The sequence below is a fragment of the Oratosquilla oratoria genome, chromosome 18 (assembly GCF_046742065.1).
Source record: "Oratosquilla oratoria isolate Oo_2021 chromosome 18, ASM4674206v1, whole genome shotgun sequence".
Lineage (NCBI taxonomy): Eukaryota > Metazoa > Arthropoda > Malacostraca > Stomatopoda > Squillidae > Oratosquilla > Oratosquilla oratoria.
The window spans coordinates 1,180,001-1,197,292 of record NC_134794.1 but is presented as its reverse complement, the minus strand read 5'-3'; the positions used below and the strand labels follow the sequence as shown (position 1 = coordinate 1,197,292).

At 48.5% G+C, this 17,292-nt stretch overlaps 1 protein-coding gene across 5 annotated transcripts in view; it reads left to right on the top strand.

The window, feature by feature from the left end:
• Positions 1 to 17,292, top strand: part of LOC143034969 (uncharacterized) — a 303,162-nt gene that overhangs the window by 24,607 nt on the left and 261,263 nt on the right. For 4 of the 5 annotated variants that reach the window (XM_076201313.1, XM_076201315.1, XM_076201316.1 and 1 more), the window contains exon 2: positions 9,591 to 17,292. This exon is cut by the window's right edge and continues 260 nt beyond it. In XM_076201313.1, coding sequence (XP_076057428.1) covers positions 10,356 to 17,292 — 6,937 coding nt within the window. In that variant the 5' untranslated portion in view covers positions 9,591 to 10,355. The remainder of the gene's footprint in view (positions 1 to 9,590) is intronic. The other variant, XM_076201314.1, reaches the window with a different exon arrangement.

Here is a 17,292-nt window from a genome sequence, read left to right as displayed (position 1 = left end):
CTTCGGCCGTACCATGTTTCAATTTCTGCATGTTGGCCTCCTCGAGCTCTCGACGCTGATGGCTTAGAATTAAAGTCTATTGTGGTTGATACAAATGCATACCTGTTCACTGGGACCCATTCATTTTCGCACACACACACACACACACACACACACACACACACACACACACACACACACACACACACACACACACACACACACACACATATATATATATATATATATATATATATATATATATACATACATATATTCATTCTACCATTCTACACTTATTTTAGAACCATTGGATTGCAGCTCTTTCATGTAAAACGAAAATGGTCATAGCAGCTTACAGAAATGACCATTTCTATCTAAATAAAGTTGGTGGCCCATTGAAACACTTGTGCGGCGAGATATCTTAGGGGTGAAGTTCGATTCGAACCTGGCTTTCGAACGGCACATCCAATGCCTGGCAAGTCGGTGTCTCGCCAGGCTGGTAAACCAAGAAGTGCTCAGAGCAGCGTTTCTTAGTCTTTTCCGACCCTAAGGGCTCTTAGTCTGTGTTAGAAGTAAGTAGTAGTCAGGTCTAGGCAGTCTAGCACCTCCTTGACTCTTGTTAACATCTAATTACTAGAAGGATAAAGGAAAGTGAAGTACTGCTTAACCATTTCTTTTGTTGATTTGTTAAAACTAAAATCAACTACCATAATTGTTGACAAAAGAAACAAGAAACCCGAAAAAATAAGGGCATGAAAGTAACATTTTACCGCCATGGATTTGGCACTTCCCAACCACCCCCTAGAAATAATTTCAGCACCCCAGATTAAGAAGCGTTGCCTTAGAGGATTTTCAATGTTGAGGTAATTTCTGCCAGTGTGTCCATTGCTTCAGCCCTCGGGTGCTTGGCTAAGGAGCGCCGTGTGGCTTTGTAGTGCTGCGCACCCTGCTCTGCTCGTTCCCCCTTTTGTGGTGGTGGTGGCAGTCAGGTTGCGACCATTGCCGGGGCTAAGAATTGCGGGGCCCAATTATAAAATAGATAATAGCGGCGCCTCTACTCCACAGAAGTTTACAATTAAGGGGAATAACTTCATGAGTTCATTGACAAATCCCTCAGCCCACAGCATTATTTTTTTCTTAGTCATTTGTACGAAGTCCGTCACCGTGTTCTCTGCTCAAGGCCTGGAGTGCTCAAACAGTTCCGAGCGCGTCCCAATTTGATCAAATCGGTCAAATAAGATCAGAACCGGCCCTGGGTGTGTCCTTGGCTATCTGTGGCAAGATCAGGAGTATTTGTATGCTGCATTGAATCCGCGGCAATCAGATTACCCCTTGTACGCCTCGATCCCGCCAGGAACTCTCCGTGTTTTTCCAATTACTTCCTATGCGGCCGCTCGTATGTCGCAATAACCGACTATCTGTCTCTGAGGAGGGCAGACGGAATCTACTGGTGACGGCGCATCAGCGTGGCCACGCGCACTCTATAGACTGTATACACTGCGTGAACTATAATCCACAGGAAAAACGTAATGTGGGCACTTGTGTAGCTGACTCATCACAAGTTCGAGTCTGAAACAAACAGGGGCTTGAGAGCTTCAGTTGATTCCTAGTTTCTTTCTAGTTGATCAGATAGATTCACTTGCTAATTAACTCCTAATTTCTGCCTTGTTGATAATTTTTCCTTGTATTTTGCTTATTTCGAAGACATTAGATACTTTTTTTCGTTTTTATCCGTCGTTCTTCCTTCCTGTATGAGTCTTCCTTATATGTTTTTTTTATTCTGGGAATTCAGTTGCGTGGAAGTCACTGTCGAGCAACCTGGAGCATTTCAACTGTTCCTACTCCTCCAGATGTTTCTTTTAGCTCCACCTGCGTGGGGTGAGAGACTTTGGTTTTGGTGCTGCGACCAGACGGTGCGGGGCACGCCGAGTACAATTGGTCCCGTCACTGTTTCACCTGGGTCGCCTCTGTCATCAAGCATGCCCATATTTGGGATATGAACAGTCAAGGCTAGTATGCTCTCTGTTTGCAAATAAGATTTTTGTGGTATTTATTTCGTTGTAAAAAAATAGAAAGTGAAAATATAGATATGCTCGTATAAGTATAAACAAAAACCAATAGATAAAGTGGATAGATAAATATATTACAGATAATTCTCTGTAATAGAAAAAAAAATCTGCACAATTCACAAAAAGAACTCCTTTCAGAAATGTACAAAAACATAGGAAGGACTCGTGGTATTTATCATTTGTCCAGATTTCGAACATTTGGGTTCTAAATTGTTGATTTTTTGTTTAAGATTAACATCATTGTAGGTTATCACCAATAACCAATGCTTCTATCTTTTGGGATAATATTGGAATGAAGAATAAATCAAGTCATAGAGGAGGTGGATATTCAAGGAAGGTAGTTGTTGAGAGGAGGGAGAGTAGGCACTGAAAAGGGATCACAATTCTTCTTTGAGAGATTTCCAATGAATATCTTTCTTGGACGTGGTCGAGATCCTAACCCCAGAGTGGCTGAGGGTTGTCTATCTTGACAACAAGCTCCTCATCCCTGGGGTTTTGGCTCATTTTGACAAGTTCATTCTGAGGGTGGTTAGGTTAGGTTATGATCGTCACTGTTGGGGCGATTTATATTTACAAGCTCATTTCTGGGACTGCTGCTCTTCACAAGCTAATATTAGGGTAGGGTAGTAGTTTACCTTCACATGGGTACTCTGGGGTGACTGATCTTGACAACGTCCAATATCTTTTAATACACGACGGTTTTCACAACGTAAACAGATAGTGTTGCTGAGTTATATATATCTTTTGCTGTGCAAGAAAATTTTATACATTCTAAAGTCAGCACAGCATAGCAAACATGTAAAATTAATCGGGATTAATATATAAAGCTTATGTCGAAAGCCACACACACACACACACACACACACACACACACACACACACACACACACACACACACACACACACACACACACACACACACACACACACACACATATATATATATATACATATCTATACGCACACAAACACACACAGCCAGCACATCACCATTGAACTACATACACACATTGCACTTGCACTAAAGCTCTCGTGTACCCACGCATGCATATGTCGGGAGCTGTCCACAGCACAGTGTGACAAGTTGCAGTAAATCAGCCCCTTCGCTATCGAAAGGTAAAAAGAGATGAAGAATGGAGGAGGCTACAAGAGGCCATAGGGCCTACACTAGGCAGTTCCATGTCTTTTATCACCTGCCATCCCAATCCATAAAATTATCTTAAGAAACAATTATTTCAGCACTCAGTACATCACGGTTACTAAGTCCGTTCCATTCGTTAACAATTCTGTTGGTTCCACTGAAGTTAATAAAATCGCCTGGCGCCGGGCGGAATGAAATGTATTGGGTGCCACGCGGTCGGAAAGTCGTTGACAGTCCTTTAACTGCGTCAGTGTCTGATTAAATACAACACATTAAGACCGCGGAGAGGTAAACACGCACATATATGGTAAAGGGGATGCGGGTGGCATTTTGTATGTGGTGAGAGCGTGGACAGTCCTGGAATATTTGATGAAGTGCCTTCATTAAGCGTCCATAGATGTCGTTGTCAGCAGATAAGGATTCTATACTGGCGATACCTGAAGATGTCAACAGGTTATATCAGAACGTTGCAGTTCGTTTTATTTACGTTTATGTGATTTTGCGGACTAGAATGTTGTTGTAGTTCAGCTTTAATGACCCACTGCAGGACCGGCCCATCCCTTTTTGTAGTATTGTAGAAATGATGTATATAGAAAATGTGTTAGATAAACAACAGCAGGATATATGTTTGGTTAGTTGTGATATATCATGGTGTAGGGTTAGATGTCCACAATAATGTTTCTGTGGCATGGCTCTTATTTAAAAAATAACAATAAATGAATAGATAAAATAAATATATAAAAAATAAAATAATAAGAACAATATATCAAACGCAAAGGAGATCTTTTTTGTAATAATTATTGGTATTATCATTTCAATGACAGAGCGAAAAGTGACATCTCTAAATGTTATCGTCGTCATCTCGTAGCCTGGGGTACATCATTCCCGCGAATCTTAAGAAAAAAGTAAATACGAGTAAATAAATAAATGAAATAGATAAGTAAGAAAACTGATGAATAAAAAAGCTGTGCACAGCGACATTGCTAGTATCATTCGTATTATTATGAATACTGGGTCAGGATCAGATTGACTGTGTTTGGAATATGAACAAAGTTTTGACAGATGTACCAAATGCTTTCACGTTTCACTGTCTTCGACAATAGGAGCATAGTTTGCCAAATGCTTCCACAGTTTACCATTTGGAATATGAACATAGTTTTAATGGATTTACCAAATGCTTTCATTCTTGACAGTGTTTTGAACAGGATTGGACCATTGTGAACAAGGGTTCCTCCCAATGGGAAAATAAAATCTGGACTTTTTTCATGTTGAAGTTCTTGGGAAAGTTGTGGTCCTTCTCGGAAGGCGCGCGATCCTCCTCCTCCTCCTCCTCCTCCTCCCACTTGCATCCCAAGAAAGACGCCAAAAGTGGAATGGTTGATATCGTAAATCAAAGAGGGAGCCAGCGAGGGATGTCAGATAAAAAAACATTTCTACCGGAAAGGGCATGAGAAGAAAGGAAAATTGAGAGAGGTGAATGTGAATAAAGAAATAAATAGGTGAATAAATGAATAGATAAATTAATACATGGGTAAATAGATAAATGAGTAAATGAAACATATTTTTTTGTTATCTTGAGCATAACAGAGTGATATAAGAATCATTGTCCCTCTTTCCTTAAAAAGGTAAATGAATAAAGGTAAACAAAATTAAACGAACTTAAATGAAACCATGTAAATCTAAGAAGCTGTTTTGCCTTAATATTTTCAACAATGAAAAAAAGAAGAAGAAAGAAGAAAAAGAAACTCGACCAGAATCAATACTTAATCCTCGGACTCCGTCTGGCCGAGGTAGTAAACGAGACGGGAGATGCAAGGAGTTCAGGTTCATTCCTGCAAAACTCGCCATGGTATGGTACACACACACACACACACACACACACACACACACACACACACACACACACACACACACACACACACACACACACACACATACACACACGGTCATACGAGCTCTGAGCTCTCTTTCGGGAGGGAAATAGCTGTCGATCACGAGTCCAACACGTGATCCAAAGACCAAGGTGAATCACATACACACACACAAATACACGGCTCGACGGCGCAGTGGTACCGTTCGTGACAGCTAGTCCAGCGGTCCGAGTTCAATCCCGCCCAGGCTGAAATAATTTCAATATCGCCGCACTGCGAGCCGGCACTCCAACTCTCGTGGGCCAGGAGTTAAATGCATGTATGTGTAAGGTCACAGCATGACCTATAGATCGGGCAAATGTGAACTCTGAGCTCTCATCCGGGAGTATAATAGCTGTCAGTCACGAGTTGAGGACGTATTCCAAGACCATGGTAAATCACACGCACAAAGACGCAGACAGTCCCATGTGAGCACCCGCCTTAATTCATGACACGTGTAAGCCGACACCCGTCCTGCCAACCGCAATGCTTCTTCCAGTCAGAAACGGCCCTCTGCTGCTGCTGCTGCTGCTGCTGCTGCTGCATGTATTGCATGAAGGCAGAGGACGCGCAGCTCTAACCTAACCTTCCGTGGCGCTTTTGCTTTTGGCTTGGACGCCGCGGCGTCTGGCTCGTTTAGTTGCTTTTTGATTCTCTCAGAGGCCTTTGAGTTCTCCCCTCTCCCCCACCCTCTCTCTCTCTCTCTCCTAGGTCAAAAAATGTCGTCTTTCTTTTTTATTTTCTATCTCGAATCCTCGTCCAGGTAAATAGAGTCGACTTTTTTTTTTTTTATAGAAATATTAGGATATTTGGTGTCTTTTGTACTGTTTGTGATCATTCTAACAAACTATTTTTTCTACCATTATGATGACCTCTTGAGATCATCAAACACTTTGATGGACATATGCATCTGACCCCCCATGGGACGTCATAAAATCAGTAGGAGTGGCGGTGATGCCCCTCTGTTTCTGGACGCTTTCGTTGTTGAATATTTATTGTATTATTTACACGGTAATTCTCTTCTAAGAATATTTACGGCAAATTAGATTATACTGATTCAATATCAACGAAAAATAAATTTGTATTGTCCTGATGCATCATGAATCACCGAACTGTGATGTACGGGGAGTAAATATTTTCAGTAAATTTCTTCTCCTCTTTTTACCTTTTTGTCCCTACATTTAATAAAATCCCATTTCTAGGGGACTATTTCGTATTGTTACCATTTCGAATAGTTCCCTTTATATGCTCATTGTTTCTCTTTTCTCTGACCTATCTTTAATTGATAAACTTGTCTAGTTCATCTCTCTCTATTTCGTTCATCCTGATTTTAGTCCGTATAATCCTTATCATTAGATCACTGAAGTACTTGATTTCTTCGATTTTTTTCTTTTAGTTTCTACTTTCTCGGGTGAATTCCTAATAATATTGAATAAGCTACAATTCTTAACTCCGTTGCTGTCTTCATTATTACTTAGATCTTCAAATTTTTCTTAAATTTCCTGCTGAAATAGTTGTTGTTATCTTTTACCTTTGTAAAACTTATTTTGCCCTTGATGGTTGATTTCTTTCTTTCAGCTGCATGTGCACGCACACACACACACACACGTACACACACACACACACACACACACACACACACACACACACACACACACACACACACACACACACACACACACACACACACATATTCACGCACGTATACATACATTGCAACAAAAAAGGACCCAAGAATCACCGAGCCCTTTGTTATCGAGGTTATCACTCTGCCTGTCACGAAGCCTCACAATTACAAAGTCCCGAATTGTAGTTAGAAGAGAATGTGAAACCCAAGAGGAATGTGTGACGTAATGTTCATATTTACACATATTACGCGAACAAGGTTCCCTGTGATCTGATTCGGTGCTAGAAAATGCCTCTTGTGATCTCTTGTCATAAGGACGCTCTTGTTCAGGCGTTCGTAGCGTGATTATATTTGTAATAGCTGTGGAAGAGAGTTTCTTGTTTAGCATTGTTCGCCTATTGTGTACAGCAGTTGTTCTCAACAAGTTGTTTCCTCATGTACTCCATACTTATGTAGTGCTGTTCTTTAGTCTACTGGAAACCACCTCACCACTAAATGTAGCCGTCGTGCATCCACTAACAACCACTAGTTTCCGGCTTGTGGGCCCTCTCCCGAAACTCTGTGACCTCCGCCAGGCAGGCTGGCGGACAGAACGTTTTATATCACTGGTAGCGCGTAGAAATAAACACATATGACCCATAGATCGGTAATATAATATGAGCTCTCTTCCGGGAGGGAAATAGCTGTCGATCACGAGTCCAACACGTGATCCAAGACCATGGTGAATCACAACATATTTGGGATGGAGGGTTAGGTTGGGTAGAAACCTCCGAGGAGCGGGATCGGTTGTCTCTGTAACTTCGGGATTGTGAACAAGAAGAAAAAGAATAACAACAATAACAACGAAACAGCAATAACAACAGCAACAACAATAACAACTACAAAAACAATAACAAAAACAACAACAGTAACAACAGGAATAAGAACGACAGTAATAACTACAACACCTATAACAACTACAATAACAGTAACAACTACAATATCAACAATAGTAACAAATACAACAACAATATTATCAATAACTACAACAACAATAACAACAACAGTAGTAACTACAATAACAACAAATAAAAAAACATCAAAAGCAACAACAACAACCGCCCTTGCTAACGAGGGGGGTTGCCGCGACGGAGATGCATGAAATCGCCTGACGGCCACCAGAATAATAAGGGGAAAGTGGCAACAGGCAGGGAAAGGATATGTTAGGTTGGGTTAGGTTAGGTCAGGTTAGGTTAAGTTAGGTCTGGTTGGATTACGTTAGGTTAGGTTAGCTTGGGTTGGGTCAGGTGAGGCTTGTTTATGTTACGTTAGGTTAGGATAGGTTAGACTATGTTAGGTTGTATTAAGTTGGGTAAGTTTAGGTTAAGTTCGGTTTGGTTAGGCTAGTTTAGGTTAAGTGCCAGAACATAAAGAAGGTTTTAAATGTCCATCAAGGTGTTGTGCAAGAGGATTCAGTCGTTTTCATAAGAACAAGTGGGTTTGTAATCTCTATATTCATATGCGATACAACTCTTCCATCATTATCTATAGATTGCAAAATGTATAGATTACACACATTTGCACGTGCGTGTGTGCTAGAAAGGAGAGCATTAGGATGATTATATTGAGAAAAACGTCTAAGTAAAAATATCCAGGTGACAAGTGCGCACAAGTAAAAGGTCCGACTCGGCCGGGGGCTTTTCATGACGCAAATTTAAAATTGTTTGGTTGACATTTTTCTTTTTATCTATTCAAGAAAATGACCTGACTGTAAGCTAAATTCTACAGTGGAAAATATATCACGTACTCGGGAACTATAGCGTGGGTCAAAACTTTTGCTTGTGTTTGTGCATATTCTTTGACAAAACAATGATAATAATAATAATAATGATAATAATAATAATGATAATAATAATAATAATAATGATAATGATAATAATGATAGTAATAATAATAATAATAATAATATTGATAATAGTAATAATAATATTAGTAATGATTAATAATGATAATAATAATAATGTTATAATAATAATGATGATGATGATAATGATAATAATGATAATAGTAATAATAATAATAATGATAATAATAATAATGATAATGATAATAATAATAATAATAATAACGATAATAATAATAATAGTAATAATAATAATAATGATAATAATAATAATAGTAATAATAATAATAATAATAATAATAATAATAATAATAATAATAATAATAATATTAATAATAATAATAATAATAATGATAATAATAATGATAATAATGATGATAATAATGATAATGATTAATAATAATGATTAATAGTAATGATGATAATAATAATAGTAATAATAATAATGATGATGATGATGATGATAAAAGAGATAAAAATGCACATTGATCGGGCTATACGAACTGTAAGCTCTAATCTAGGCAGATGATAGCTGTCGATCACGACCAAGTTCTCTCTCTCTCTCTCTCTCTCTCTCTCTCTCTCTCTCTCTCTCTCTCTCTCTCTCTCTCTCTCTCTCTCTCTCTCTCTCTCTCTCTCTCTCTCTCTTTCTCCCTCTCTCTCTCCCCATGGTTGCACATCATTGAATCTCCCCATAAGATGACGAGGTCCTTTACTTCCTTGATTTTTCTTCTTCCAAACTACGCCGTAAAAAACGAAAAAAGAGAAAGAAAAAAGAAAAAAAAAGAAAAACAAGAAAAAACAGAGAGAGAAAAGAGAGTAAAATGTAAAATACATTAGAGTATGATCTGAATTAATTTCACTTTATTTTATTTTGCTTTATTTATTTCATTTTGTCCAATTTCATTTTCATCGTTAATATAAATTTTCCTCTCGCTGCAATGCCTAATGGGACGCTTTCTTTTGCCCCCTTTTTCAGGTGAAGGAAGCGAACGAGTGGCCGGCGGTGGCGGCGGCGGCGGTGCCACGAGGGCGCTCATGCCCTGGTTCGGGAGTCGGAAACCAACGCTCCACAGCGAATGAAGGCGACGGTGCGCTGCATTCGCCCACTGATCCTCAGATCCTTGAGTCATTTTTGTAACGACCAAACAAGACGAACCGAAGAAGCTAATTCAGTGTTTTGATTTCAGTGACGCGCTGTGTCCGCGAGTGAATGAATGCCTGTGTTGAGCATTTGTTGTGCAGTGAGGAGATTGGTTCGTCCGTCCAGTGTCCGATTTGATCTCAGTGACGTGCGAAATAAATAAATGAAGGAATGAATTGATAATAATTTTATAAGTTGATAAATAAGTAGATGAGTAATGTGCGAACGAATGCCCTGACTTCAAGATATAAATAAATGAGTGGATAAACAAATAAATAATTAAATAAGTTGATAGATGAATAATGTATATAGGTAAGTAAAGTGTGAACGGGTGCTCTGACTTCAAGCTAAGTGAAAGAAATTGTTGTGTAGTGAGGAAATTGGTCCACCCGCCCTGGAACCGACAATGCTATGTGACGAGCCGCCGCGCAAAAGCACCGGCGTCTTGGCTCGGCGGGTCGTCGACGACGACGTGACCCCCCAAGTGTGAGTGACGCTGACCGTCACCACGTGATTGAATGGATGCGGGGCGGTTGCCATGCGTCACGTGGAGAACCGAGGACCCCTCTCCTGACGACGACGCGGCGGCGACCGTAGGGCATGGCCTCCTCTCCTGATGGGGCCAAAGGCACAAGGGCATCTGAGGTGAATTCGAACGTCCCCGGGTACAGAGTGGGATCGGTCAGGTACGGCGTCCGCATTGCGCTGGCTGAGAACGACTCCTCCTCCTCCTCCGGCGGGAGCAACTGCAGTCCTCAGGCAGAGGAAGGCTATGTGCAAGGGAAAGTGGCCGCAGGAGGTCGGGGTAACAGAGGGATCCTTGGGCGACCGATGGGCCGGGGTGGAGGTCGAGGGGTTCTGGCGGGGTCGGGGTCGGTGGGGCAGGGCGGTGCCGATGCCCACGACGAAGGTGATGGGACCTTAAGGCCTCACGACGAAGGCGGCGAAGGCGGTGGGGGCCGGCCGAGGTCAGACTCGAGCCCAGGTCGGTTGAGTGGGGAGTCAGCGGGCAGGGTCAAGGACACTCAAGGCAATGGCCTTCCTCCTGCCCACAACTCGAGGTCCTCCCCCTCGAGCCCAACGCCTCCGGCGGCAGCGGCGGCGGGGCATCCTCCAACTTCGGAAGGCACCGCAAAGGACATCAGCAAGCTGCCTGTCGGTGTATCCACGTCGCCCCACGGGTTCAGGAGGTTCCTTCCTGCGTCACCCCGCTCTTCGATCAGGCGAAGCTTCAACGCCTCTCCTCGCCCTTGGATCTCGAACACAACTTCGGCAGAGTCTTGTGAAAGCACGCGTTTGTCCAAGAGTTCTTCTTCGTCTGCCCTCACTGCAGATGGAGCAAGACCACAGCAACAGCTCTCCCCAGGTCCCCAGCGCTTCTCCGCGGGGGCAACAGATGGCTCTCGGGTCTCCTCGCCTCCCCCGAACTCCCCAAAGGTCTCCGCGGTGCCTACAGATGGCACCAGTCTCCAGTGTGGCTCCCAGTGCCACCTAGGGGCTACCTCCACCTCGCCGCATCTAAATTTATCCTCCCACACATCATCGCTACCGGACTTGGCTGGCGCCCCTTCCCCTCCCCCGCACCAGCCTCCCCCCTCATCCTCCGTCCCCCCGGCTCCCACATCTACAGCGTCAGAACCCACAGCAGTGATATACAACTTCATCAGGAAAGCCTCCTTACCGCACGTCCTGCCCTTAGCATCTACCGTCTCGGGGAGCACATCCACACATACAACAACCGCTGTCGGGACAAAGGCAGCGACAACCGCACCGCCAGTAGCAACAACTGCGGCTACAGCAGCAGCAGCAGCAGCAGCAGCAGGAGGAGGCGCAGTAGGAACGTCCGCGAAGTCTAGGTTTCGCGAAGGGCCGAAACCGTGGCTACCTGAGCTAGTTCGCTATCGGAGTGAGGCCAAGATTCTGTTCCATCCCCCGCCTGACCACGCCTCCTCGGCACACCCCGCGCCCCCTCCCGCCGCCCCACAGGACCTTCACCCACCTGCGCAATCGCTGCTGTCACGTCACGGTGCCACATACGGCCTCCTGGCCGTGCCCCCAACCTCGTCCCGGCCTCCTGCCTCCCCTCTCTCTTCGGGACCTCACCACCACCACTACCACCACCACCACCGCCGCAGACACTCCGCTCACGACTCGACCTCCTCCTCCCCTTCCTCCTCCTCCTCCTCCTCCTCCTCCTCCTCTTCTTTGAGCAGTTTCCCCCATCGCGACCCTTACTCGCACTCGACGCAGGCTTCCGTCAGGTCCCCAGGGACTTCGAAGGAGCCTCGCGGGGCGCCAGTGCAAGACCCCGAGGCGGTCGACGCCTCCTCCTCGTGGCAGAGTCCCGATGGCCCGGCTCCTCCTCTTCCCGAGTCTGACCCTCCAGTGCTGGAGAGGACCCTGCCACCCTTCGACGATCCCGCCTTCGCCTTCACCTTCAAAGACTTCGTCCCTCCAGAAGATCCTCTTTGTCAGGAGGGCGGCCAAGAAAAGGACACCGAAGGAGGGGACGAGGTGTCGTCGGCCGCCTTGAGTTGCCGTCGCGGCGTCGGAGTGCTGAGCCTGACGGGCAGCTCGCCCGTCTCTGACGGCGCTGACAAAGGGGCGCAAAGCTTTCAAGCCAAGGGTGGTGGCGACGGTGATATTGGCGATGTGAGAAAGCGGAGTAAAGAGGGAGGAGGGGCTGAGGACGGAGAGGGTCAGAGGTGGGGGGACATTGGCCAAGATGAGGCCACGAGTGGCAATGGAGGGGCTAATGACAGCAAGAGGAAATCCGAAGGGAATCGAATCGTGGTGGAGGAGGTGTCGGGGCTGGAAGAGGACCCTCCTACCTCTAAATATACTTATAGTGTGGCGGGCAGATCCCCCCGTGCCCCCATGCCCCGACACGTCACTATGTTTAGCTACCCGGGGCGTGCGCGCCCCACCATACTGGAGGAGGAGGAGGAAGAGGAGGAGGAGGAGGAGGAGGGGCAACAACAGCAGCAGCAACAGGAGGAGGAGGAAGAGCAGACGGCAAAGGTGACGATCAGTACGCCAAGAACTAGTGTGGGGTGTAGTGCATCTTCGCCGTTGCTCAACCAGGAGTTCGATATTATCGGTAGCGCCAACGCCCATGAGGAGAACCCACGTGGTAGCCCTTCCACCCAAGCAGTAGGGACGGGGGGCAGCGGTCGCGAGGACCGTGGAGCCCCCCTGGTAGCACACAAGAACACAAACTCTTCCTCCCAAGCGCACGAACAAAGTGATCCCCGGCCGCCCCGGGACGCGGCCCAAGACCGGGAACCACCACCAGGTGAGAGGGAAGTCCCAGCTCTTGCCGACGATCTCGCCGGGGCGGCTAAGAGCCCCGGGGAAGAGGGGCGGCAGAAGCGGGACAGGTCCCTAGGACGCCGCCAGGTGAGGGTGAGGCCCGAGATCCCCAACAACCTGACCAAGAGGCGCGGTTCGGTGCCGCAAGAGACACGAAGGACAGAGGAAGGTGGGAGAAGCAGGGACAACTTCGAGTACACAGACAGCTGCGCTCGGGGAAGACTCAATTCGGACGTAAGCTCTTACGCTTTCCTGCAGGAGTACTCGAAGGAGCCTCAGGAAGCACCCTCTGGCGGAGGCACCGAAGAAGTAGCAGGAGGAGGAGGAAGAGGAGGAGCTTTACTGGTGGGCCAGACGGGGGCAGAGCAGTCATCATCCTCGGGCGGGGGTGGGCCATGCCAAGAGGCGGCGCGGTGTGACGCACCACACTCACCATCCACCCACGCTGCTGACCCCAGCCACCCTTCCCTCCCCCACACACCCTCCCCGACCCATACTGACCACCACCTCCCTCCCTCTCACAACCTTGCTCGGTCTCGGCCGAGCGGTAACACCTCCGGGCTGGGGGGAGGCAAGAAGGAGGGGGTGCGAGGCCCCCCTCCCACACGTCCCGCCCGTAGTCGACCGGCCACCCTCGGTAGGCTGCGGGAGATGACGAAACGTCTCCAGACACCCTCGCCCGACAAGGCCGTACGTGCGGGGTCCGCGCCCCCGGCGGCGTCTCTTCCAGCGGCCATCACGGAGGAGACCCGGTCCAAGCCCCCCCACGATCTGAGAACGGATGGCCATGCACCGCTCACGCAGCAACAGTCCTTGCCCTCGGGCGTCGGGCAGCCAAAGAAAACAGCGGTGTCCTCCAAAGCGCGAGGGGTGCCCCCCATTCCACCATCCACGGACCACAAGCACCACGGTGAGGAGGAGCAGCAGCAGCAGCGGCGTCGGCAGCAGGAAGGGCGCGCCGCCCTGACGGCGGCCACCGATCCGCGTGCGACTATCATCTCGCCGAGGAATATTCCGTACCGCTCCGCATCCATCTCCAAGATGGACATGGACTCGGACGGGTCGCCTTGTTTGCGGAAGAGTAAGTCCCCGCTCACGATCAGCCCCGTCTTCCACGTATTCAAAGACTATTCGGGCTCCAACACCTTCCCACGCAAGAAACCCGCGGACAAAGAATGTAACACCACCGTCAACGCCAACAGCACCAGTGGTGGTGGTGTAAGGTCGGGTGGTGAAACACCGAACACAGATGGAGGCGGTGGCGTTGGTGGCAACGTTGGCGGTGTAGTCGTCTCAGCCTACCTGCCTCCTCTAGGGGCAGCAACTTCCGTTACTGACGTTGCTCTGCTGACGGCGCAGACCTTGGCGGCCTTCGAGGAAGGCGACAAGGGTCTCCTGGGTGATTCATTGAAGTCCAAGTCAGAAAGCGAGCTCCGTGGTCCCGAAGAGCAACAACTACAAGTAGGCGGGCGAGAGCCCTCCATTGACCAAATCAAAGAAAACCTCTTGGCACTGAAGGACGACATCGATAGTTGTAGCACGAACAAGACGGAGGTTCTTCCCAACAGAGTAGCGCCTCCAGCGGACGAAGGACCAAAGGACCCTGCAGCAGGAGGAAGCGAAGGGGCCCAGAGTAGTTCCCCTCCTGGACCTCACGAGGAGCCACGACAAGGCGCGAGTAGCGATGCGAATGCTGAAACGCAGGTTGAGGGGAACAGCGGTGGTGATAAAGACCAGCCAACAGGTGAGCTCAGTAAGGTTAGTTGTGTTGAGCCGGAGACAAGTGAAGTTGGCGGCTCTCGGGAGGTCAGCACAAGTGGTGTTTGCACCAGTGATGTGACTCGAGGGTCCACGGATTCACAGGCAGGCCGGGACGGCTGTGATCAAGTACAGCAGGTGGAGAAGGCCGAACAAAACACTTGCGATACTAAAAGAAAGGATAGCAACGACCATGGCGATGCTGCAGTTGGGAAGGTTGGAGTAGAATGCCAGATGGGCGCCAAGGAGAGTGCGAACGAGAAGGCGGTTGGCAGCGGAGAGGATGTGAGGGAAAACAACGAACAGTCGTCACAGCCTGTAGGAGGAGAAGAGGTTATAGATCATGCTAAGGGCACGCAAGCCCCTACCTGTAATAATTCCAACCTGGGCGGAGAAGCAAGCGTGAGTGACAAAAAGATCGAAGACGGAGTTGGAGCAGTATCGCCACAAGATGGAGCAGCCAAAGAGGTAGTGGAGGCAGTAGGAGTTGGCGATGGAGGTAAGAAGAAAGTTTCTCTAAATCTTGAAAAGATCAGCAAGTTAAGAGAGGATGAACTCGCATCGCGAACGGAGGTCCTGGGATCTCCTCTCATCCCTCCGTCCTTAATGGAGGCCCTCCTCGGGCCTGTCAGCGAAGAACGGTCACTTGGTCCCTTCGCGCCGGAAGTCACGACGGAGGCGCAGGCGAAGATCCCGCCGGAGTCCACGAGGGAGGTTGTCACTGTAGGAGGAGTAGTAGATCCTCCAACCCAAGGGGATTTTGAGCCCAGAGGAGGAGGAGGAGGAGGAGGTCCTCAGGAGTTTAGTGACAAGGCGCCGTGGAGTCGTACGCCACAGTCGACGGCGTCCCCGAAAAGCGCTCCTTGTCATGACAAGGGGCCCAGCCAGCTGGAGTGCCAAATTGTCAGGACGGAGGCCAAGTTGTCACAGTGCCTGGTAATTAAGTCCGGGAGGAGTGATGGCGAAGGGAGGGGAGAGGAAGGGCAGGAAGGGGAGGACCCGCTGGCGGGCTCCGCATCCGCTGAATGTCGCGTCGTAGGATGTCGGCCGCGTCTACTCTCTCGAAATGACTCCGAGAGCGAGAGCCGGGAGCGGGACGACTCGCTGATAGGCGGTCATCCCCCGCGCTTGGCACGTCAGCTGAGTGAGGACGAAGGTCGACCTCGGGATTCCTCGGACTCCTCGTCACAAGACAGTGTCGGCATCTTCCAAGAACGACCTCATGAAGGTGTGGTAGTGATCGTAGGACCGAAAGCTCCTGATGGAGATCAACAGGGGCAGGAGGTGCAGCGACAGCCTAATCAGTCCCAACAACAACAAACGCAATCACTCCAACATTCTTCTGGGTCAAGGCGCCGCAGAAAGGCCTCTGAAGAAGCCCAGGAACGCTGCCTCACCTTCCCTCCCCCCAGCAAGGGCTCCTCTCAGTCGGACGCCATCGGGTTTTCTTCAGTGGACAGCAACAATCTTCGAAGCCTGGCAACTTTGGGGGTCTCCGGAATAGGGGCCACGGGGGAGGAGGGGCAGAGTTCGATCTCCTTAGTCGATAGCCTCGCGAATCACAAAGAAGTTCGTGAAGGGGAAGGGGAAGGCGATCTGCCCAAGAAACTGATCGTCACGGAGCCGAGACCTGTGGACAGGATAGAGAGAAAAAAGAAGCACCACAGCGACCCAAGTTGCGAAAGACGAGGAAGCTCAGATGCCCTTCTGTACCTGAGCGACCCCCATCTGGGTGAAGTCAGCGGCGTCTCCGACCCACCCGAAGGAGAGGTGGAGGAGGACCCGGGGGGAGACGTCGGGGGCAAGGGCGTCGTGTCTCAGGCCTCGACCGACTCTGAAGGGAAAGGCGAGGAGCGTTGCCTTGAAGGCTCAACGCTTGGCCCCGAACTGCGGCTGTTGGCTCCTCAGCTCACTTTCGGAGGAAACGACAGCGACGGAGGCACTCACGAGCCTCTGATGTTTGACTACCTTCGACACCCGCCCCGAAACGTGTCCCCGTCGCCGTACCTGCAGGACAGCGATTCTGGGGAGCGCAGTGTCCCGCGCAGTCCTCACCAGCTAAGGCGGTACTCCAAGCGACCCCTTCGAGGCCCCTTAGGGAAGATAATCGAAGCCGAGATGAACAAATCAAAGACAAATTCCAGTTACTTGGTGGATCTCCCAGAGGACTTTTACCTAAGAGTTCGGGACGCCAAGAGTGCGTCGCCTCGCCCTAGCTCGCCCACCACACCCTCGGGGGGACCCATGGACTTGACTCCGGCGCCTCCGGTCGCAGGCAATGGCACCCGGCCAGTCTTACTCCTCCCGACGTCCCGATCTCTGGACGACTCTTCGATTACCATCAACTACTCAACAGCGCCCGACCGACCTGTCAGGCGCAAACTCACGAGCAGCGGCAGTGGGGGGCCCGTGCCGTCCACGGGCACCGTCAACACGTACGAGAGTGACGGGGAGGGCACCCTGTCGC